Raw genomic sequence first — 23,126 nt, 5'->3', positions numbered from 1 at the left:
TTTTGGATGGAGTGATGTACCTGATTCTATGGGTCAAATTTTGTTGTATCAAAAGAATGTCACAATTTGAAATATTAAAATGTGGTAAAGCACTGCTCACCTTTTGCAAACATCATGTTTGAATAGATGTGTGAAGAGCTTTAACATTCACCATTTTCACAATGTTCAAATATTGCAGACAATGTTTTCCCCAGCTGAAACTGTCGTGAACAGAACATAATTTTGTTTGCGAAGACATGGACAGGAAAAAGAAAGAAGCACTGATTTAATGGTTTTGTCTTTCAGAATCACTGCTTCTACCATGGCCATGTCAGAGGACATCCAGAGTCCTGGGTGGCTCTCAGTACCTGTTCAGGAGTCAGGTACAGGCTGAGAACATCTGCAGCAGGGCTTCATTTTACAACAAATACAACACAAAAACAATTGGATGGTTTTCCCACTAAAGATTCTGAAAACATAAAACAAGACCTTTTTCTCAATTTAATGTATTGTGGTGGAAATATCCTGATATTTGGACTCTAAGATAAAACAGATTATTGGTTGAATTATTATTCTAAATTGTTGCAGGTAGTGCTCTGATTGGGTTTCCTGCTGTGGCTGTTTTTTCACTAATTTAACTCCGAGATCTAAAAGCTGATATATCCAGTATGTTCCATATCAGAGCTTGAAACTCTTAAGAATTAAGAATTAACATAAAAATGTTGACGTGCTCTTTTCAGTCTTCTTATCTACTAAAAGTCAGTCTCTCTTTGGTTAATGAAAATTAGTTTAATAAACTATTAATCTATAAAACTATTGATCAAATATTGATTACTTCTTGCATCTTTGCGCTTTGTCCATCTTCAATTTAAATACTGTACCTAACCTGACTTGACAGGTAGTGGTCAGCACTGCTAATGACTAGATGTGGTGTGTTCTCTGATTATAGAAATCAGTTCCATTTTACTGTGATATAATTCTGATTAATAAATTTGTGTCAAATAAGAAGATGGTTTATATGTGGTTTAGTTTTCTGATCCACTTGAACATGTCAGGTTGATTATTGTCAAACCAGGAATGTTTGTTGGCATTCCCAGATGTTCCATTTTATTCTCATTCTAAATATTTTTAAATGAACATATTTTATCATAATCGGCCGATTTCCGTGAAAAAGTGTATGATCAGTGATGGCCAATCACTGGCCATCTCTTGTTGCCGATCACTAAAACCGATCACCGTAGCAATCCTAAGCAATGTCTTGTGGAACTTCAACGGTCAGAGTGAATGGGAAGTCTGCTTGTTGCGAAAATTACCTCAGGGGTGAAGCACGTCAAAATGCATCAACACAACCAATCTAATATGGCATTTAAAAAACAAACACTTGACGGACTATGGTTATATCGAAGCTCACTGCAGGAAAAACAAACAAACATCCAGATCGGTAAGTCAGCAGGGAAAGCAGCGCACAACTACCAACATTCACCCTGAATAGCAGGTCTTCTGGGAGTTCTCTTAAAGCCTTGGAAACATAATGACTGAAGAAAAAAAAAGAGAAAGCTAAACAAATAACCCATAAAATAATTTAAGTCAACGAGCTAGCGGTGTAAGACATTGGTTCCGCTCCCGCTGTTGGACCGCCGCACCGCGCTACTGGTAGTAATATTTCACAGACGTAGCACCGTTTCTACTCCAGCCAGCAGTGAACTCTCACACCGAATGTCAGAACAGGCAATCAGAACCAGCATTAATCAGCTAGAAGTGCTTTCAGGAAGTTTTGATTCAGTAACTCAGGATTGTTTATTTTGATGCAACCTGCATTTGACTTTGAATTAATATTTAATTTTTTACTTGACATTATTTGATATAAGAAGTGTTGTGAGACTTATTTGACTCATGTATAATTTAGGATACTGATAATTATTTTACTGATTGCAGCTTTTTCAGTTGCCCTTTTGACTGAATGGCTGCTGTACTGTGCCTGCAAATATTTTGCATGTTTATGTCTAAATTAACTGAATTTATTACCAGATCATTTTTTTAATTTTGCAGGTCACATAGTAGCATTTATACCTAAAGCAAAAAAATGTACAGCCAATCCAGGTGATCTGCAGTGATCAGTGATTGGCAGTGATCGGCCCTCATGGGTGATCGGCAGCAAAAAACCTGATCGGAGCATCCCTAGTTTTAATGCTTCTTATGTGATCCTCTGTGAGCAATTTGTATGATAGTTTCAAACATGCAAAATTGACCATTTTAGACAGATTGGGGTTTTATTTAAGATTTTGTTCTAAAGCTTGTTTTGTGAAGCTAATCATTTTAAGGACATGTTGGTGTCTGATGGAGGCTTGCTGCTCAGCAGTTGTCAGGTTCTTTGTCCTGAGCTGGGAATGGAGCCAGATGCTGCTGTTGACAGCAGCTTTGACGGGAACACTGGAGAGATGGAAGTGGAAAGAGCTATGGAAGCCAGCAGAATGCAAATGCTTTTTTAACTGTCCAGTCATTCACACAGCAGTGAAAATGAGAACTAACCAACACTAATTTGCTGTTGGATGTGAGAAGCTAACAGGAATTTAATTAAGCAGGTAAATGTTGTTTAACGGTTCAGCTATGGAAAGCTATGAAAGTATATTCATTAATAAAGTACATTCATTAATTCATTCATTCATTCATTCATGAATGCTAATAGAATATTTTTCAATTAAAAATGCTTGCAAAAATAACATGTACACTTTGTCTGTATGAAGACTACTTTTTATCATATTTCAGAATTCCATAAATGTTCAGAGGAACAAGCTCAGAATTCACTTCCTGACTATTCTAGAGACTGTGACATTACTAAACATTATCAGATCCAGGAAAATTGAACCTTAAAAGAACAATACCACAGAAAATATTACATAACATTAAATGTTATTTATCTTAAACTAAACCTAAATTGAGAAGCGGCCAATAGAGAAATGTTCAGGCCATTTTCAGGAGCTTCTAGAACCACCTAGTTTAGCAGTAAACATCCTTTAGATGCCCTGATGAGTCCAACACATTACTGTTAGATATTATGGAACAATTCCTCTTTACAACACTGCTTCACTTCATTCTGTTTTTTAGATTTGATTAAGAACTGCTCTCCTCCCATAGTTAGATTGTGCTCTGTACGTTGACTAGGCTGTTAACACTGAACAGCAGGACAGCTGTCAGACTGATGTCTCCATGTTGAAGTTTGGAATCTTTTGGTTTACAGAAGAGTTCAACTCAGTGACTTCAACTATTCTTGTTAAACAAGCCCTAATCATCACCCTTCATCACCGTGCTTCCCAGTGTGTGTGTGCTGTTTCATCTGATTTGCTTATTTGGTTCTTTCCAAATATGGTGCTCTCCATAGATGAGATTTTCCATGCTAACTGAGTCATGCAGCTCTGTTTCTCTGAGGGGGAAGAGTAGAATCACATATGATTGCTTTCCACTAGTGAGATATCAGATGCTGCTCTGAGGTTTTCGTCTATGGCATAATGCATTATACCGCCTCTTCCATCACTGGAATGAAAAATGTTGAAATAAAATTTAAATAAAAGAATGTAAGAGTTTAACTGATGCTTAAATAAATGACAACACCAACACATTCTGTCTTCTAAAGTCAGCATCACCCCACTGATAAAAGTGAGCTTTACAGCAACGCAGAAGACTCATCCAAAAATTCTGTTTTACATCTGAATGCTGATCAAATGATAACATCAGACAGATGTACCAGTAAACCAGCAAAGAGATCAGACTCAGGGGAGCAGAAAGAAATGTTATGTTTGTTGTTCTGGAGGATTTAGAGTTCCTGTGTTAAGGCATCTGGGAGAAGCCACTCTACAAGAGAACTCTCTTAAATGTATAATCAGTAACTGTTAGTTCCCTTCAGTTCCCTCTTTACAAGATCAGTTATTGCATAGGTATCACCTTGGATACTCTGCTATTGTTGTAAGGATTTTGTTGAATCGTTAGCTGAATGCATCTCTCTCAAACAAATATGCATTTTGTAATAGATTCATGTTAACATTGAGAGGCACATTTGACTTGGACCTTGGTTTGTTACTTTTTACAAAGGGAAATCAAACAGAACTTCTTGGCAGCCATGTTATTCACCTTTGTTTACCTCAGCTTACAGTTACCTCGCATTTCAGCTTCCCTCCAAAATTGGAACTTGAGTCTAGGAATAACGTCACACCCAACTGCTGTGTTCCAAAAAAAAGTTCTTGGAATTTCTTTTGCTGTGCTCAGTGACCAGGCCACTGACAAGCAAAATAATAAAATACAGTAACAGGGCATTTCACATTCTCACTGTGTTGTCACATGAGATCCCTGCTCTCATGTGGTTCTCTAGTAATAATTTTGTTATTTTCTTTTATATTTTTCTGCTTTTCAGTTCCCAGCACATTTTCCCTGCCACCAACTTTCATTCCATAAAGAAGGGGTTTTGTATGAACTCTGGTGGAATTACATATTGTTCTTCTGTGAGTTCTCTTACAGCCTTGGAAACATAATGACTGAAGAAAAAAAAAGAGAAAGCTACTGTATTGTCTAAAAGCATGGCTCAGAGCCCAGCGACAGTATGCCCATATGATCAGGCACTGTGAATGAACATAATAGCAAGCACAACTCCTTTTACAAAAAATAAATTGATTCCTTTTGGGCCTATTGTGTCTGCTGTGAAGTAAACAGCAACTCTGGCAGAATGTCACAGGCGAGGTGAAATACTTTTCATCCAGCCTCAGTTAGCAGTTTAGGAGTTATTATTTTCCAAGGTCAAAACAGAAATACATGTTAGAGTAAACTTCACTAGGTCCTAGAGTCACTCCATTTAAATTTAAAGTTTACTTGTATTCATTAAAAACTGTCCTGTTGGGTAGAATTATTGAGTTAGAAAGCAACATTTGATCATTCAAATTCAAATATATGTTATTGATCCTAAAGATTGTGTTGTAACTTGTATTAATTCAACTTCTTCAAAGAGTTATTGTAGATAGTGTTGACTGTTGGCAGGAAGGATCTCCTGTATTACAGTGAATTTGAAGAAGCCTCTGATTGAAGACACTGAGTTATTACACCGTGACACAAAGCGGTTCATCAGATCTCTGTACTCAGCTTCTTGTCCATCTCTGATACACCTGACAACTGCAGAGTCATCTGAGTATTTCTGTACGTGACAGAAGATGAATTTGATAACTATCTTTATCAAATTCATCTAGTTTTAAAGCTTTCCTTTAGTTTTAGAAGAGAAAATTCTGTTGATTGTGGATTGTGATGGCAGATTGTATTATAAGGTAGCATCTGCTTATATGTACAGTACAGACCAAAAGATTGGACACACAGTTGTGTTCAAACTTTTGGTCTGTACTGTATATATCCACAGTCTGGATGTGGACGTTGTATGGAGATACAGAAGATACAGTCCTAGACTGTATCTCTAGCTTGTTTTGGATCCTTATCCTTGGTATAAAACCCACAGTATGTGCCGACTGTGCCTGGTGGAACTTTCATTCTGCTTCATTATTGATTGTCTTATAAACTCTCTGTATTGTACAAATAAACCTGAGTGATTTCATCTAAAAGTGCTTGGCAATTATTTTTTTTCCACAACTGAATGCAACAGGGATGTAATTTCTTCAGACCTTCAGACTGAGCGTTTGTTCTTCATATGACTTCAGTTTTTCTAGCATCACTTCTCTCATTGTATTTTCCCTCCCAATCACTTTCCCTGACACAGGGGCCTGATTTCATTCAACTCTAGTGACACCTACTACCTGGAGCCAATTAACGGTGTGAATTCTTCCCACCATTCACTGTTGAGTGCCAAGGAACTGCCAATTAAAGGTGGAAGCTGTGGCCATGGCCATCACACCGCACAAACCAGCCTCATCTCAGACCTGGTGGCACCGCTTCACTCAAGGGTGAGTCTCCAAGACCAAAGTGTCCTGAACAGCCTCTGTTAATAACACGTTATCTACAGTCATTCAGAGAACATTTGTCCAAGTCCTTCAATACTCTCATAATTAGAGAAATAAGATTAATAGTTGGTGGCTCCCAGGAGTCATAACTTATAAACACTGATCAATTAATCATCAGCAAGTATGAGGAGCGCTCTAAAAGTCAAGGATTTTATAGCATTTGTAGCATTTTGTGTGCTAACTCAGTCTAAAAGGAAAGTCATAAGCAATGAAACATATGAGATGTTACACACTTGTCAGGTTAACAAAAATAAAACACAACAAAATGTTCATGAAAATACTTTGGAAAACACTGATAGTATTTCCTCAATCCAGCAACATTTAACACACTGCAGCATGTCATGTGTTTGTTTTTTTGGTGTACCAATTCTATTTAGCCATTTTCCTCCACATGGTGTAAATTGTCTATCCTCTGAACAAAATTATTATCTTAGACTTCTATATTGCTTGGATTCTGTTTCTAAGAAAGTGTATTAGCTGTTCATTTATAAAAAATAAAAATATGAAGCAGAAAAAGTGCTCCTAAGTGGGCATTTTAGTGTCTGTTTGGACTGTAGGGGGCACATTTATTTCTCTAATGTTATTTTATTTGTTTATTATCCCCATTTTTTTTTGTTTACATTCGCTTGTAAACTACCTCATCTATCTGGATTCTTTGTCCTCCTGCAGGGTTTTATCCTTCCTTCCTAACTTTTTATGTTTATTTCTACAGTAACACAACCTCCGGTTTTCCCAGTTCCCCCACAGCCACCTATTAATACTGGTTGTTATGCAGAAATGCCAGCTTTAGCGGACCAAGGGACCCAAGGATTTTGACACTCTTTACATATAAAATCAGCAGTGTGGGAATACATCAGTGCATGTTTATGGGAGTGAATGAATCCAGTCTGTAGCCTAACAGAATCCATGCTGTTATGCAGATAAATATTTATTTAGACTTTTTCCAAATTACTGCTACTCTTTCCACCTGATTGGATTTTTATCCCTATAAGCTTTTTTGGGGACTGTTTCCATGTTCTCCTAAGCAATTCAAAAGCATGAGTGAGTTTGATTGGTTCCTAATTGGCCGTAGGGTGGTGCGGGGTTCTGCCTGTCTCAGAAGACTAAAACTGACCACAGGTTACTCATTCTGTCTTATTGTCTGTTTAAAGTGACCGGCTTGTTGACTTCTGTTTCTCTACCTGCTTTTTGAAAACTGACCACCGATTCTCCATGTGATTAAAGGGGCAGTATTATGTGTCTTCCAGGCACATAGGGCCATTTTACAGGACAATCAAGTAACAATGCTTTATAAATAAAAAATGACTTTAAAAAAATATTTAATACCTTGAAATTGGGCCTCTGTCTCTTTAAAAACTTCTGCTCCTTCTGAAACTCCACCTTCAGGAAGTCATCAAAACATGACTCCTATATTCACCCTTTAACAACGTCTTTACAAGCGTTACACTGAGAAGTAGCTCACATGAGCTCAGCAGATGGGTAGTTCTCCCAGGTGTTTGCTAATTGCTGCTGGCTAGTCTGAAGTAGTTGTGTGGGGGATTTGTGGAGGAAGGCTGCTCTGTGAAGCAGAAGCTTGGAAACTGCAGCTTCTCCTCGCAGTTGCGTCAGGAAGGAGGTGCTCAGTTACACCCAGGTGTTTTGCAACGCTGAATGGTTGCCATGGAAATTAAAGAATTTCTCAAACAGGCATGAAAGACTTAAGGCAACAAGGTATGTTTTTGATTAGTGAATAACCTTACAACACAATGCAAAGCTCAAAAAAGTTAATTTTACATAATGCTGCCTCTTTAAGATTGTTGTTGCGCAACACCCCCCCCCTCCTTTCTGTCTCTACTGTCTCACTCTCTGCTTCCTCTTCTGAGAGGGGAGATGTGCTACCAGCTCTCCTTCTAACGGGTTAATTGAGTTTCCTAAATCTGCCGGGATTTACCCTGCCCAGAACTGAAGTAAACTCTGTTTAAGCTGGTTTCGAGAAACGATTCGCCTGGTTTTCTGACGGCCTACATCCAGGTGTCCCACCCTTCTTCCCCCTGTGAATTAGCCAGACTGAGCAGCCTACAGCCAACTAGTTTCACAGAGCACACCTGTTAACGGTCGCTCGTTCTCTATTTTACAACTTGCATTTCTTATTGAACCAGGTAGGTTTTAGTGACTCGGGTGAGTCCCAAGGATGACGTTTTAAATTTGGGCTACCAGCAACCTAAAAACATTTTAAACTTTTTCCTCTCCAGAATCAAACATCACAGCTATTTTACAACCATCAAAGAACTTTAAGGTGACTCATTAACTGAATGTCCACAACATCTTTTAGATTTTCTTTATGCTAAATATTTTATTAGTAAGGCATTTTTGCAAGGGTCAGTACAGCTTAATTCAGTAGCAGAAATAATCAAATAAGTAAAATCAATCATCTAGTCTATCTTTCCCTACTGCTGACACTGAAAACTAAAAAAAGGGAACCTTTGAGAGAGACGGACGGAGTTTGGTGTTTCGAACCCCAGACCTGGCTTGATGATGAAGAAGGTGCTGCAGCAGGAGGAAGATGTTGATCGATGAAGGCAGGAATCTCTGTAGGTCTGATGATGAAGAAGGTGCTGCAGCAGGAGGAGGAAGTTGATCGATGAAGGTCAGGATCTCCGCAGGTCTGATGAGCCTCCTCTCCGCATGGATGGTGAGGTCACACAGGACTTGGTGCTGGCAGGAAAAAAGGCACCAGTTCTTCTTCTTTGTCTTTGCCTTTGTCTTCATCTTTGTCTTTGGGGTCTGAACCCAGCTGATGAGAGAAGTGCGATGTGAAGCCACAGGTTGTGGGCCTGACCGGTTGGTCTCCATGAGCGGGACAGTCTTCGGCTCTGTGGCCCCGGCTCTTCTTCAGCTGCAGAGTTCTTTGTCCATCTCTTGGCTCGAAGCTGCCCGGAGGATCCAACAAAAGGTTCCTCTTTTGCACCCACCTTATATAGGGTTTCTGACTGCTCAGACAGATGATCTCATATCCATCACTGTCTTACAGACATTTCCTGATGTCTGTGCTAATGTCAGGGTTGCTCAACCTCCTATGTCCATTGTCTTTCACCTTTTCTCCAAATAAGGCGTTGATCATCTCTGCTCTCCTGTTAGTTCCCCTTTTTCCCTTAACCGTTCACCTTTCACCTACTCTCTACCTCCAACATATCAGTGATGTTTAATTGCAGTTACACCTTTTTACACCATTTCAAGTTCAATGTCAAAATCACATTTATATCACATTTATTTTCTTTAGCTTCTCTGATTTATCATTCATTTATGATTTTATAACCATAACTTATATCACATTTATTTTCTTCAGCTTCTCTGATTTATCATTCATTTATGATTTTATAACCATAACTTATTAATTATCCTTATTATAATCCTAATGTGAGTTATTACAGATGTTTTTCTGAAAAGAAACCAAAAGAATAATACATGATTCTAATTATTTAATACTAAAGTTACAGTTACTTGTTTTTCTTGTAAGTGTTCTCACAAATGTACGTGTAAATATTATTACAAGTAAACCATTATTAATATAAGTATTTTACTTTGAATCTTATCAAATTACCAAAATGTTTAGATTTCATTCTTTAAAACTTTCATGCTTTAAAATAAGAAATAGTCTCAGCTATTTTTATAAATCTGCAGGCTGGAAACTTACTTCCTCTTTTTCCAGGAAACCTGCTTTTCCTGTTTCATGACTCTCTGACTGACTATGATTTCTTATGATTAGATAGAAAAAAGTAGAATTAAAGCAAAGTTTGCATGAGACAAAAACAACACACACAACCAGATTTATTTTATTGACACCTAAGTCTACTGCTGGGCCTTGATGTCACTTGAGTGATTCATTTTAAAGATAACTTTATTTATTATTACTGTTAAACTAAAATCTCCAGCATGGGGAAGTGGGATGAGCTCGGATTTTCTTGACACCCCCTCCACGAGGTCAGACCTTTCACATGCTGGGAGTCCATCACCCTCCTGCAGTTCGCCGTCCTCATCCCCTGGAAAGAGAAGATGTTCGTCTGGGATGTGAAGATGCAGATTCTTCATCCTCAGTTGTCACAGAGGGCTCAGTGTAGTCATCAAAACTCCACTTCTCTTGACACCCCCTCCTTGGAGTTTTGATTTCCCCCATGAGGTGATGAATGTCGAAGAAAACTTGGATCGCTCTGATTCTTCTACAAGAACCTTCGCTGGATGAACTGTCGGTTCTTCAGGATGTGGGATGGTTCTTTAGGGAAGATGGGCTGAGACAGAAGGCCTCAAAAAAAAAAATTCTGGCTGTTCAGCAGAGCAAAGCAAAAAGCATAAGCATCGTGATGCTTTATCCGTAATCATGATCCTTTTCCATTTTAATCCATCAGGATGTGACAGGAGTTCTTCTTTAGCATAATCCAATTTCTTCACGGCCCTCCCAGTCCAAAGCCTTGAAGTTGTTCTTTGAACGGCAACCTTCCTGTAATAGTGGCCAGTCTACTGTAGGATGGCATGGTGCTTGATTCTCTGGCCATCTTCTCGTAATGTTCTGGTTTGCTGTAGCTAAGAACTGGCTTGAGCACTGCTTCCTCATGGACCCCTTTCTTCATCAGTAGTACTGTGTTGAAGTTCAGTACTTACTTTACAAAATCTCGGGCGTTGAATCTCAGCTTGATCCCCGTAGCTGCAGGCCGATCTTGAGCTTTAATCCAAACTCTCTGCCCTGTTTTCAGTGACACTTCGAGCTGCAACTTCCCTTTTTCTTCTCTGAGCAAAAAGGAGAAGTGTCTTCGCCTCCCTGCTTTCTGTGACGTGAACGGAGTTCCTCTGCAGGGGAAGACCTGCTCTTCTAGCAGTTGTCACTGTGTCCATCAGCACCAAGAGGTACTTCTCACCTCTCTTTCCTGTTGTCCCCATTGGCTCTGCTACATCCATGCAGACTGAACCCCATGGGACTGTGCTCTTGATGAACAAACCTTCCATCCGCTCCCCTGGGTGCCCTGGGTAGCTGTGCAGAAAGCTGATGCAGTTCTGTTGAGGTCTCCTCTTTCTCCAAACGATCTGGGCGGCCGGCTTCCTCCGGTTTCTTCCCCAGATTTTCCTCCTCGAAGTGATCATCCATCACTCCGTCTCTCTGTCGGTTCGAGTTGTCTATCCCCCAAAGCCTCTCTTTAGCCTTCGAGCAGGGATGGGTCTAGACTATGTTGGCTACTAGCTTCACTGTCTGGATCCGGTCATTTATCCTCAGTAGAAGCTTTCCCTCACCTGTATGCCATACAGTTACTGCAAGGATTGTGACTGACGGCCATATCAGTCACCATTAACTCTATTCCCTAAGAGTTAACAAACCAAGTGAGCTATTCAGATCCTCACATCTGTTTTCACTGACTTGGCATAGGGCCCTCCTACTCAGTTGTGCGCCGCCCCACGTTGGGCGCCACTTGTTGTTGCGCAACACCCCCCCCCTCCTTTCTGTCTCTACTGTCTCACTCTCTGCTTCCTCTTCTGAGAGGGGAGATGTGCTACCAGCTCTCCTTCTAACGGGTTAATTGAGTTTCCTAAATCTGCCGGGATTTACCCTGCCCAGAACTGAAGTAAACTCTGTTTAAGCTGGTTTCGAGAAACGATTCGCCTGGTTTTCTGACGGCCTACATCCAGGTGTCCCACCCTTCTTCCCCCTGTGAATTAGCCAGACTGAGCAGCCTACAGCCAACTAGTTTCACAGAGCACACCTGTTAACGGTCGCTCGTTCTCTATTTTACAACTTGCATTTCTTATTGAACCAGGTAGGTTTTAGTGACTCGGGTGAGTCCCAAGGATGACGTTTTAAATTTGGGCTACCAGCAACCTAAAAACATTTTAAACTTTTTCCTCTCCAGAATCAAACATCACAGCTATTTTACAACCATCAAAGAACTTTAAGGTGACTCATTAACTGAATGTCCACAACATCTTTTAGATTTTCTTTATGCTAAATATTTTATTAGTAAGGCATTTTTGCAAGGGTCAGTACAGCTTAATTCAGTAGCAGAAATAATCAAATAAGTAAAATCAATCATCTAGTCTATCTTTCCCTACTGCTGACACTGAAAACTAAAAAAAGGGAACCTTTGAGAGAGACGGACGGAGTTTGGTGTTTCGAACCCCAGACCTGGCTTGATGATGAAGAAGGTGCTGCAGCAGGAGGAAGATGTTGATCGATGAAGGCAGGAATCTCTGTAGGTCTGATGATGAAGAAGGTGCTGCAGCAGGAGGAGGAAGTTGATCGATGAAGGTCAGGATCTCCGCAGGTCTGATGAGCCTCCTCTCCGCATGGATGGTGAGGTCACACAGGACTTGGTGCTGGCAGGAAAAAAGGCACCAGTTCTTCTTCTTTGTCTTTGCCTTTGTCTTCATCTTTGTCTTTGGGGTCTGAACCCAGCTGATGAGAGAAGTGCGATGTGAAGCCACAGGTTGTGGGCCTGACCGGTTGGTCTCCATGAGCGGGACAGTCTTCGGCTCTGTGGCCCCGGCTCTTCTTCAGCTGCAGAGTTCTTTGTCCATCTCTTGGCTCGAAGCTGCCCGGAGGATCCAACAAAAGGTTCCTCTTTTGCACCCACCTTATATAGGGTTTCTGACTGCTCAGACAGATGATCTCATATCCATCACTGTCTTACAGACATTTCCTGATGTCTGTGCTAATGTCAGGGTTGCTCAACCTCCTATGTCCATTGTCTTTCACCTTTTCTCCAAATAAGGCGTTGATCATCTCTGCTCTCCTGTTAGTTCCCCTTTTTCCCTTAACCGTTCACCTTTCACCTACTCTCTACCTCCAACATATCAGTGATGTTTAATTGCAGTTACACCTTTTTACACCATTTCAAGTTCAATGTCAAAATCACATTTATATCACATTTATTTTCTTTAGCTTCTCTGATTTATCATTCATTTATGATTTTATAACCATAACTTATATCACATTTATTTTCTTCAGCTTCTCTGATTTATCATTCATTTATGATTTTATAACCATAACTTATTAATTATCCTTATTATAATCCTAATGTGAGTTATTACAGATGTTTTTCTGAAAAGAAACCAAAAGAATAATACATGATTCTAATTATTTAATACTAAAGTTACAGTTACTTGTTTTTCTTGTAAGTGTTCTCACAAATGTACGTGTAAATATTATTACAAGTAAACCATTATTAATATAAGTATTTTACTTTGAATCTTATCAAATTACCAAAATGTTTAGATTTCATTCTTTAAAACTTTCATGCTTTAAAATAAGAAATAGTCTCAGCTATTTTTATAAATCTGCAGGCTGGAAACTTACTTCCTCTTTTTCCAGGAAACCTGCTTTTCCTGTTTCATGACTCTCTGACTGACTATGATTTCTTATGATTAGATAGAAAAAAGTAGAATTAAAGCAAAGTTTGCATGAGACAAAAACAACACACACAACCAGATTTATTTTATTGACACCTAAGTCTACTGCTGGGCCTTGATGTCACTTGAGTGATTCATTTTAAAGATAACTTTATTTATTATTACTGTTAAACTAAAATCTCCAGCATGGGGAAGTGGGATGAGCTCGGATTTTCTTGACAAGATCTTAGAGTAATCTTATAGTTCTTTAAGCTTTGTTGACACATTTGCCTTTTGACACTGAGTTCCATCAGACTGGAAGATCCACAGAATGTCTCCCACATTTTGACTTTTTAATATTCTAGACATATAAGACAAACCCGAATGCTGGCCAGTTTTATCAGAATTGTTGCTGCAAGTTGCTTTTTGAGAACATTTTGATCTCACCTCTTATTCATGGGAATGGTTCAGGGTACAACTGTGAATAATCTCATGGTTTCTTCTACAAGCAACTGAAATGTCTGTTCCGTTGAGGCTTCTTTGTCAGATTAAAAGATTTTAAAAATAAAAAAATTTAAGCAGTTACTGAAGCTATTTTCATTAAGCTAACATTTCTGTATTAGTTTTTTTATTGGTCTGATGTAATGTTCTAATCTTAAATGTTATGTTTTCACTGTCTCCAAGCAGAAAGGAAATACATTTTCAGTAATGAAGAAAATCAGTGGAATGAATCTATATCTGTTTCACTTTGTGATAGTTACTGAAGAAATACACTTCAAAAATCTGATTTATTACTTATTACTGTATATTGTATTGAAATGGTTCGTATTTTCTTCACTAGATCAGAATTGAGAATTCAGCAGAAAAAAGAACTGTGCTGCAGCATTCGGGATGCTTCTTTTAGACTGCCCTTTTTGACACATGGTCGTAGTGATGATGGTTGCACACTTTTTCTGCTGATATTGTGATGTTGCTGAAATAACATCAGCTGATCATTTTGTGCCAGGTCAAACATGTTTTGGTACAAAGTAAATGGTACTTTGCTGGTTACAAATGGATGAGCTGATAAGACAAGACAAGCTGAGGTGAATAACAGGAATTAATCAAAACAGATGAAAACACAAATGAAAACCAAAACTCAAACACTCAGGGATTATGACAGTCTCTGGAGGTTCAGGTCTGAGTCCATCTACACCCAGATTCCCAGAAGCATTTAATGGCAGTATGTAGATATTAAACAGGAGGAATCCCAAAATGGAACCTTGGGGTACCCCACATGTGATTTTTATCACCTCTGATGTAAAGTTACCTATTGACATGAAGAAGTCCATGTTATTTTAATAAGACCTGAACCGGTCAAGTATGTATCGTATTGCACTGATTGAACACTTGGACAGGGACAGTCTCCATAAAGCCCAGCACAGAAACTGGACTTAAGGATGTCAGAGGTCATTGCTCATTCTGGTGTAATCCGATATTCAGATTAATTTAAATACAGCAGAGTTTATTAAACATATTACAATGCAGCTAAAGTCAGTTAATCATTTAATGCCAGTTTGTAAAATTTCAACTGTTGAAGGAAGCATAGCTGATTGAATCAATTGTCCTAATCAAGCATGTTGTGACAGAAAGAAGTAGCTCCACTACAGCAGAACCAGGGTCAGTGGCCATCTGTGAGGCCAGCTTGAGGTTAAGGAGCAATTCTCAGAGGTTATATCAGTGTTCTCATTTCTATTGTGTAAAATATTGTATTTTTGGTTGCATACATGTTTTTCATTTATAGTAAACAAAGTAAAAACATATATTTTTTTACTTTTTAGTACCATTGAAACCAGCTTTTTACAAAATGCTGGGTAAAAGTCAGGAGATGAACATATCACTTTGCTAAATGTCTTATCTGTGTTCAGTGTAATACATACTGCAGCTGGTGCTTTATGTGTAATCATATTTTTATCTTCCATTATTCTTTGATATTAGGTTAAGAGAAATACCTGGGGTACAACTAAGTACATGGAGCTTTACATCGTGGCAGACAACACACTGGTAAGATGTTTCTCCCCCATCCTACTGCACCCTCAGGGGAATATTCCTCGGTACAATCAATTGTGACGTTTGCCTCTAAATATATCAGGAAGCTATCAAGTAAGGCTGGAAACAGGATTGGAAGTTCTACGCAATCATTGCACTCAGGCTAATGGAGCACTTGACAGCTTTGAGCTGAAATAATAATAGTGAAGAAATGCATGTGGAGCGAAGCCAGAAGATTTCTTCTGATTAATGAGAGTAGATTTAGTTGGGATCTAAAGGTTAAGGGCTTTTAAACAGAAAATATGCCACTGTGATAAGATGCAGGATTTCTCTGAAATACTTCTGCTGGTGTTTTAGTGCCATGGTAACAGAGCCCCTGAGCAGAGTGGTGCTCTTGTTCTGAAAATCCCATTTCCATAAAAGTTTGAGCGCTTTGTGACATGAGAATAAAACAGCGCTGAACATTGGGTTAAACTGGAAGCAGTATATAGTAAAATGTGTTTCTGTTTTATTATGTTTTCACTGAATTTCATCTAATAATGCTTGTCATTTTCCAAAGCATTGTCAGAACTCTTTTTAAATGTTTTACAACAAAGGTTTCCAGCTGCTTTTGTTTTAGAAGTAAATGTGTTTTCTGTCCTTTTTAAATAAAGTCTTCCTCCCCCACATTTTGACTTTTTAAAATTCTGGACATATATACGACAAACCTGAATGATGACCAGTTTGAACCACGAATTTTTTTGTTGAATGTGTTCTGTTACATATGCAGGAAGCTGCTTCACACTGCGACACCTTCAACAGCTACCTGCTATCTCAAGCCCTAATGATGGCTTCAAATTGTGAAATGTTTCATTCATTCATGACTTCTTGTTTTTCAGTGCAGCATGACTGAACGGTACTGCTGTATTTGGTAACATTTTAGGACCTAGAATTAGGGATGTACTGATTGCAGTGTTCAAACCAGTCACGTATCACTGATCTTTAAAAGTCTGACCTGCCAATTCTGGTATTGTCCAATACCAATTTTCTTTGTCTAAAAAGTTGCTAAGTAAAGTGACAAAGTTACTAATTTGGCGACAGTGACCCCGCGTCTAACAGTGCATGTGCAGACATGACCTGGTGGGCATTTAGACAAACTTTTTAATTAGTTTAAATCTCTTTGAGATAGAGGGAACTTTATAAACATTGTTAGTTTGATTATCTAACATAACACTAAACTAATGGGGTTTTGACACTTATTAAACAAGTCAAAATCAGTCATGCTAAAACTCCTGATTGCACAAAACACAAACTGAAATTAAAATGCAGCTTTATTTATTTGCATTACAATCTAAAAATATGGCAGCTTTTATCTTATTCGGAGATTTATTTGAATTGAAATATCTAATATTAAGTCCAAAACAGTATACACCTTTTGCAGGTTTGGGCTGAAAGTAATATTTTTTAATATGACTGACTTGTGTCTACTAAGTGGAAGTAAAGCCTTGGAGAAGCCCAGTCAGAGTCTCAACTTTAATCTATGGAAAACCCTAATTTTTAGGGTAATGGCAGAGAGCCATTCCCACCTCAACAAAGAAAAAGGCTTTAAGACTTGGAGCTCATCATCAAAGACAAATCATTGTCATGGTTATTGGGTTTAAAGTGGACCCAAATGCAGTGATTCGGAGATGGGGAGGTGGTGAAGTTTATAATAAAGAAGAACAAAAACTTACAAAACAACCATAGGAACACAGGGAGCCAGAGGACAACAAAACAGGTCCAGAGTAAAAGAATGGCAGGGTGTCAATGGGGAGATAAAAAGGAGAACTAACAAGGAGTGACTGAGAATGACTTGTATATATACTGGGGAGCTTGATTACTAGAACGAGAAATAGATGGCTTCTTAGAATGGGCTGCAGGTGTGTGGGGAGAGAGCAGAAGGCAGACTGAGGAGAGAGAGAGAGAGAGAAAGTGGGACAGGGGGCGATTACTTGATTTTAAGTGTGCCAAAGACATGAAAACAATGAAAGAACTTTAATAAATAAGTTCATAGTTGTTGTTGTGGTCATTTATGCTAAGTTTTGTGGATTGTAATTTCTACCAATTTAGTTTTCTTCTTTGGGTAGTTAGAATATATTTAAGTTAGATTAGAACCACCAACATATGTAATTAATTTTTATATTTATAATTGTTTAGATTATGTTGTTAATTGTTATGCCCTCCCATTAATTTGAGTAATTAAGAACACACCAGGTGCTTGGTGGAGGTCTATTGTTTGGTAAATGTCCGCTGTGTTGACGGGAGGTTTTGTAAATGAATTTTTGACCACTTTTTAGAGCTTGAAACATAAAATTGAGATTATTTTTCGTTCTCGGCTAAGTTGCAAGACATTTTTAGTAATTATTTTGTCTCTATTTTTACAAGAAATAAATCATATATATTTTTACAAAACAATCAAGTTGGAAGTGAGTGCAAATCAAACCACTTGTTACCACCCATGGCCTTTGTTGGAAATTTTGGTTTTTGGAATATAGAAGGCCACGATAGTTGTTTTGTTAGACAAGATCAGAATAATTTGTGGTGGGATTTTCTAGATCTATTCCTCTGTTCTAAAACACTTTTCTAGCTTTCAATCTGTGCACTGAGATGTGCACAATATGACTCTTCTATATCAAGTGGAACAAAATTGCTGTTGTTTTTTACATGTGAAAGAGAAACAAAAATAGCTTGGTGTAAAGAATAATTTCAGACAATAATATCATTTTTCTGTTGCCATAATAAGATGTGATAAGATGTATAACAGAATCAACTTTTCTAACAAGGAGCCTTCTGGATAACATTTGTGATAAATTTGTGTTTAGAAAATTAAAGAACAATAATTTGGGATTAAATACCAACAACTGTCTCATAAAGCTGGTTATGGACAATATCGCTTGTCAATCTCTGTAGTTTTACAAGTAATATAAATAGGCCAGTAATCCAGAGATTCTAAGTCAAATCCCAGATCTTTATCATCTTATTCTTCTTGCCAATCCTAACTTAATGTTCACTTTTAGATTGGAGTTCAGCCTGTGGTTCTAGTGTTGGCTAAGGAAATAAATGGTAGTACTTTATTTGAAGGGGTGACTGACACAACACTGTCATGAACATGACTTATCACCTGTTATGAAGAAGTCTTTATGAATGGTTATGACTGCTGTCATGATGTGTCATTCAATAATTAATGATACTTTTAATGGACTTTTGATGGAAGGTTTAGTAAAACTTTGCATTTAAAGTTTCATTATTTACCGAATAATAAAAAGTTGGCTATTTAATGGTCCTTTAATACAAGTTTTAGTGCAACTTTGTTTAGTGCAACAAAGCGTCATTATTTATCTAATGACACTCCATGACAACAGTCATAAGCATTCATGAACACTCCTTCATATTTATAACAGGTGTTATGTCATGTTTATGACAGTGTCATGTCAGTCTTATGCACACCCCTTCAAATAAAGTGTTTCTAAATAAACCATAAATCATAAAAGACTACGTCAAATGGGTTTTTTTTCACTAAAGAAAAACTCAGAAACATAATACACATTCACAGTTAAATAACAAAGATTAAGTCTTAGGTTGTCGTTGAGGGGTTGGGTTGTGATTTTACAGGACATTAGTTTGTGTAAAGAACAGAGTGGAGTCTCTTTGAGTCATAACACTAATACTATCTATTCTCACTATTGCAGTTCAAACGACAGGACAGGAACTATGAAAAGACCAAGGCAAGGATAATGGAAATTGCCAATTATGTGGATAAGGTAAGTTTGCTGGGATAATGTGCAGCTGTCTGCCACTCTCTGCAGAGGATTTGATAAGCTAATAGAATAGCCTCCTCCATTTCTTAACACCAAACATTGCCACTGTACCGTACTTTACCTGTTATCTTTTATAGTCCATGTGCACAATCGGTAATTGAGAAGTTAAAACAAATATTTACTCTTCCATAAAGTCTCATTGGGATTTAATCAGTCGTGTCCCTCAACAGCATTCTGGAGGAGATCAAGGAGAAAGTCTTGCGTGACCAGACTCTCTTATAGGAGCTTAAGGGAAGACTGTGAATTGAACATGTGTGTGTATGTGTGTTTTAGCATTTATCAACTTGTAAGGCAGATTTTTCAGTAAATGCTACATTGTGAGGACCCACTTCTTTTTATGGGGCCCAAAGCCCAGGACTCAATAAAAGAAGTGCTGTTTTATGGGTTATGTTTAGGATTGGGGTGTGAATTGAGTTTAGGCTAGGTTTGTAGTGGTAACGCTTAGGATTATGGTGAAGGCCATGGTTAAGCTATAGAAATGCATAAAAAATGAATGGAAGTCAATGCAAAGTCCTTGTGAAGATAGAAAGACATGCGGGTGTGTGTGTGGGTGTGTGTGTGTGTGTGTGTGTGCGTGTACTGTTGGATACTTATTGGTGGTTTTGTGTGTCTGTTTAGTTCTACAGGGCTCTAAACATCCGCGTGCCTCTCATTGGCCTGGAGATTTGGACTGACAGAGATCAGTGTATCATCTCAGAAGAACCAAATGCCACCCTCTGGTCTTTCCTCCAGTGGAGGCAGAAGCTGAAATCTCGTAAAAAGCACGACAACGCCCAGCTGCTGACGTAAGAAACACAAAATTACTCCTCAGCTTCAGCAGCCTTGAAACGAGGGAGAACATGATGGAGCCCTTGCTAAAAATACACAAACACACACTGTTATTGAAGTTGATCTAAGGAGTAAGACACAAGGAGTGATGCACACAGAATCTAATCTCACTCTAGCAAATCTAATGTTAATTTGCTCCAAATTGAAATGAAAATGATTTGATTTTCTCTACTCACAGATAAACTGATTATGTCAGTTATTTAAAGGTTTTGACTGCAAAGCTCAATCTTCCAATTTAGCTCTACTTTTAAAAACTATTTCATTTCATGAGCAAATTGTGAGAATTTGGTTTTGCTGTGTGTTAATTTAGTTTCTTGTCTGCCCTGATTGCTCCCAGCTGTGTCTCTTGTTCCCTGATTTCCTCTTGTGTATTTAATCCCAACTGTATCTGTGTTTCCCCTTCGGATTCTTATCTTAGCTGTCTTACGTCGTGTCTTGTTAAGTTTTCCAGTGCTACCAGTGTCTGAGTTTCTAGCTACAGTGCTCACCTGAACTGCCTGGACTTTTGTACTCTCTGGCTATTTTCGTTAAATTATCATACTCAGTTGCTGCTTCCATGTGGCACCCAAGTGTTAGTATTGATCTAAGTAAACCTGAAGCAGAATACGACAGCAATGCCACCTGGTTAAAATGAGAGCTACCCTTTTCATTCCTCCAATTACCTTGATGGTACGCTGCTCAACTAATAGGGAACACTTGTGCCAGCCAACATGGGCATCTCCAGCGGGCCGTGCTTGGTAACGCCAGCCTCAAAGGCAAAACACAAAACGTCAGAAAAACGTGCAATACAGCAAACCAAAAATAAACCCAAAATAAATATAACAGCAAATGTGAATAACTTCAAAATACTACAGCAAAATAAATTCAAAACAGCAAATATTAAGAAAACATGAAAATAACTCAAAAAAGAGGCCACATTACCACATCTATCTATCTGCTTTTGGGTCCAAACCTCTACAGCCACAAATCATGGCACAAATAATTATCTACTGATGGGAGAACATACTTATTCAGGATATTCTGGTCAACTAAGTTTGTTTTTTGATACATACACCGTGTTTCAAATTATTATGCAAGTGATATTTTCTCAGATTTTCTTAAATGGTCAACGCAAATGATGGCCAGTATAATTTTCAAGTCATGAACTATTACAGTATAAATCAAATTTAACTGAACAAAGCTCCCCATGAGAACAGTATTTTTTTCAAAAATAAAAAACTCAAAATGTGCTGTTCCAAATTATTATGTACAGCAGATTTTCTAAACATTTTATGGATTATAAAGAACTGTAAACAGTCATTCCTTGAATGTGCAGCATTAAGTGTTCACATGTACTAAAATCAAAAGCTATTTAAATCAAAAACATCTTAACAGACTGAGTTACAACATAGGACCCCTTCTTTGATATCACCTGCACAATTCTTGCATCCATTGAACTTGTGAGTTTGTGGATAGTTTCTGCTTGAATTTCTTTGCAGGATGTCAGAATATCTTCCCAGAGCTGCTGTTTTGATATGAACTGCATTCCACCCTCAGATCTTCTGCTTGAGGAAACTCCAAAGGTTCTCAATAGGGTTGAGGTCAGAGGAGGATGGTGACCACACCATGAGTTTCTCCCCTTTTATGCCCATAGCAGCCAATGACACAGTGGTATTGCTTGCAGCATGAGATGGTGCATTGTCATCCATGAAGATGATTTTGCTACGGAAGGTACGGCTCTTCGTTTTGAACCATGAAAGGAAGTGATCAGTCAGAAAGTCCATATACTTTGCTGAGGTCATTTTCACACCTTTGGGGACTCTGAAGGGGCCGACCAGCTCTCTCCCCATGATTTCGGCCCAAAAAATGACTCCACCACCTCCTTGCTGACGTCACAGCCGTGTTGGGACGTGGTGGCCATCCACCACCAATCTGGACCATCCAGGGTTGCACAGTAGTCATCAGTGAACAAGTCTGTTAGAAAATTAATCTTCATGTACGGCTGGGCCCACTGCGACCGTTTCTGCTTGTGAGCACTGGTTAATTTTTAAAGCATAACTCATTAGACTCCATTGTTTATTTCTCCATCGTCCAATCATTATGATCTATAAGCAGCCCTTTTTAGAACCGACTTGGCTGTATACATGGAAATACACATCCACAAACTATCTTTCCAGGTTTTAGAAATCCACAGCTCCTCACCCAGCTTCAGCATTCTCGGCAGTGTTGACCCCGCAGGGTGAGATTTCTTTCTACAGCTGCAGGATGCATCCTCCTTGGATTGCTCTTCAACAGTGAGAAGCTGTCGGGGTTAAATAACTTGCTGGGAGATTAAACATATTCTCCCCGTTAGTGCCAGTGTGAGACACTGACCTATGTGGGTTGTATTTATATGATGTTTTTGCCAAGCGCTGTTAGCTACAAGACAAGTTGTTCCTTAGTCTTCTAAACTGTCAAAGGCTGAAATATAGAAAAAGTTCATGTTGGTGCGTCACCTGTTGAGTCAGCAGCGGCACCTATTATGAAACTCTTATTTTTTGGTCATAGTATTGTAAATTCTGTTCCTAAAATGAAGCTTTATCATATCAACTAAAATACTGTAATGATGAAGGTAGGACAACTGTATGAGTAAATACATCAATTGACAGATGTCAAAATCAGTCAATTTAATACAACTCAAGCAATGAAGTGAGGACTTTTAGTTTTAAAGGGAATGACTATTCAACATTAATTAGTGTAGTTGATTTTGACTGACATAAGATGTATAATATATAAGAATAAATTATATAAAACAGCAAATAATTGTATGGAAGCAGTTATTGTGGGACCTAAACATTTTGCAGTTTGTTAGGAGGAATGAGGTTTAACTGAGTTATGAGAATTTTAATTTGATTAGAAAAATGCACCTAAGCAATATAGAAAGAAAACATAATAAGCTCCTCCAAATAAATCATTCTCAGGAAAACAATGTCCGACATGGTTCTATGGGTCGGAGGTGACTGGTGCCAGTTTTGTTTGAATAGCTTATTGTCTAACAAAATGACTTCACAATTTGAAAATCTGCTTTTCGTTTTTACTCATTTTGTAGACATATTTTATATATGTAGATATGAATGTGTGAGGATTTGCTGCTGCATCTCAA

At 38.3% G+C, this 23,126-nt stretch overlaps 1 protein-coding gene across 1 annotated transcript in view; it reads left to right on the top strand.

Moving 5' to 3' along the window:
• adam19a (ADAM metallopeptidase domain 19a) overlaps window positions 1-23,126 on the top strand; it is a 155,880-nt gene that overhangs the window by 100,790 nt on the left and 31,964 nt on the right. Inside the window, exons 5-9 of the mRNA XM_032583200.1 lie at window positions 286-362; window positions 5,726-5,909; window positions 15,291-15,356; window positions 19,049-19,120; window positions 19,796-19,962. Of these exons, the coding sequence (XP_032439091.1) occupies window positions 286-362; window positions 5,726-5,909; window positions 15,291-15,356; window positions 19,049-19,120; window positions 19,796-19,962 (566 nt within the window). The remainder of the gene's footprint in view (window positions 1-285; window positions 363-5,725; window positions 5,910-15,290; window positions 15,357-19,048; window positions 19,121-19,795; window positions 19,963-23,126) is intronic.

Source organism: Xiphophorus hellerii, chromosome 14 (assembly GCF_003331165.1).
Source record: "Xiphophorus hellerii strain 12219 chromosome 14, Xiphophorus_hellerii-4.1, whole genome shotgun sequence".
Lineage (NCBI taxonomy): Eukaryota > Metazoa > Chordata > Actinopteri > Cyprinodontiformes > Poeciliidae > Xiphophorus > Xiphophorus hellerii.
This window is presented reverse-complemented; position numbering and strand designations above follow the sequence as displayed.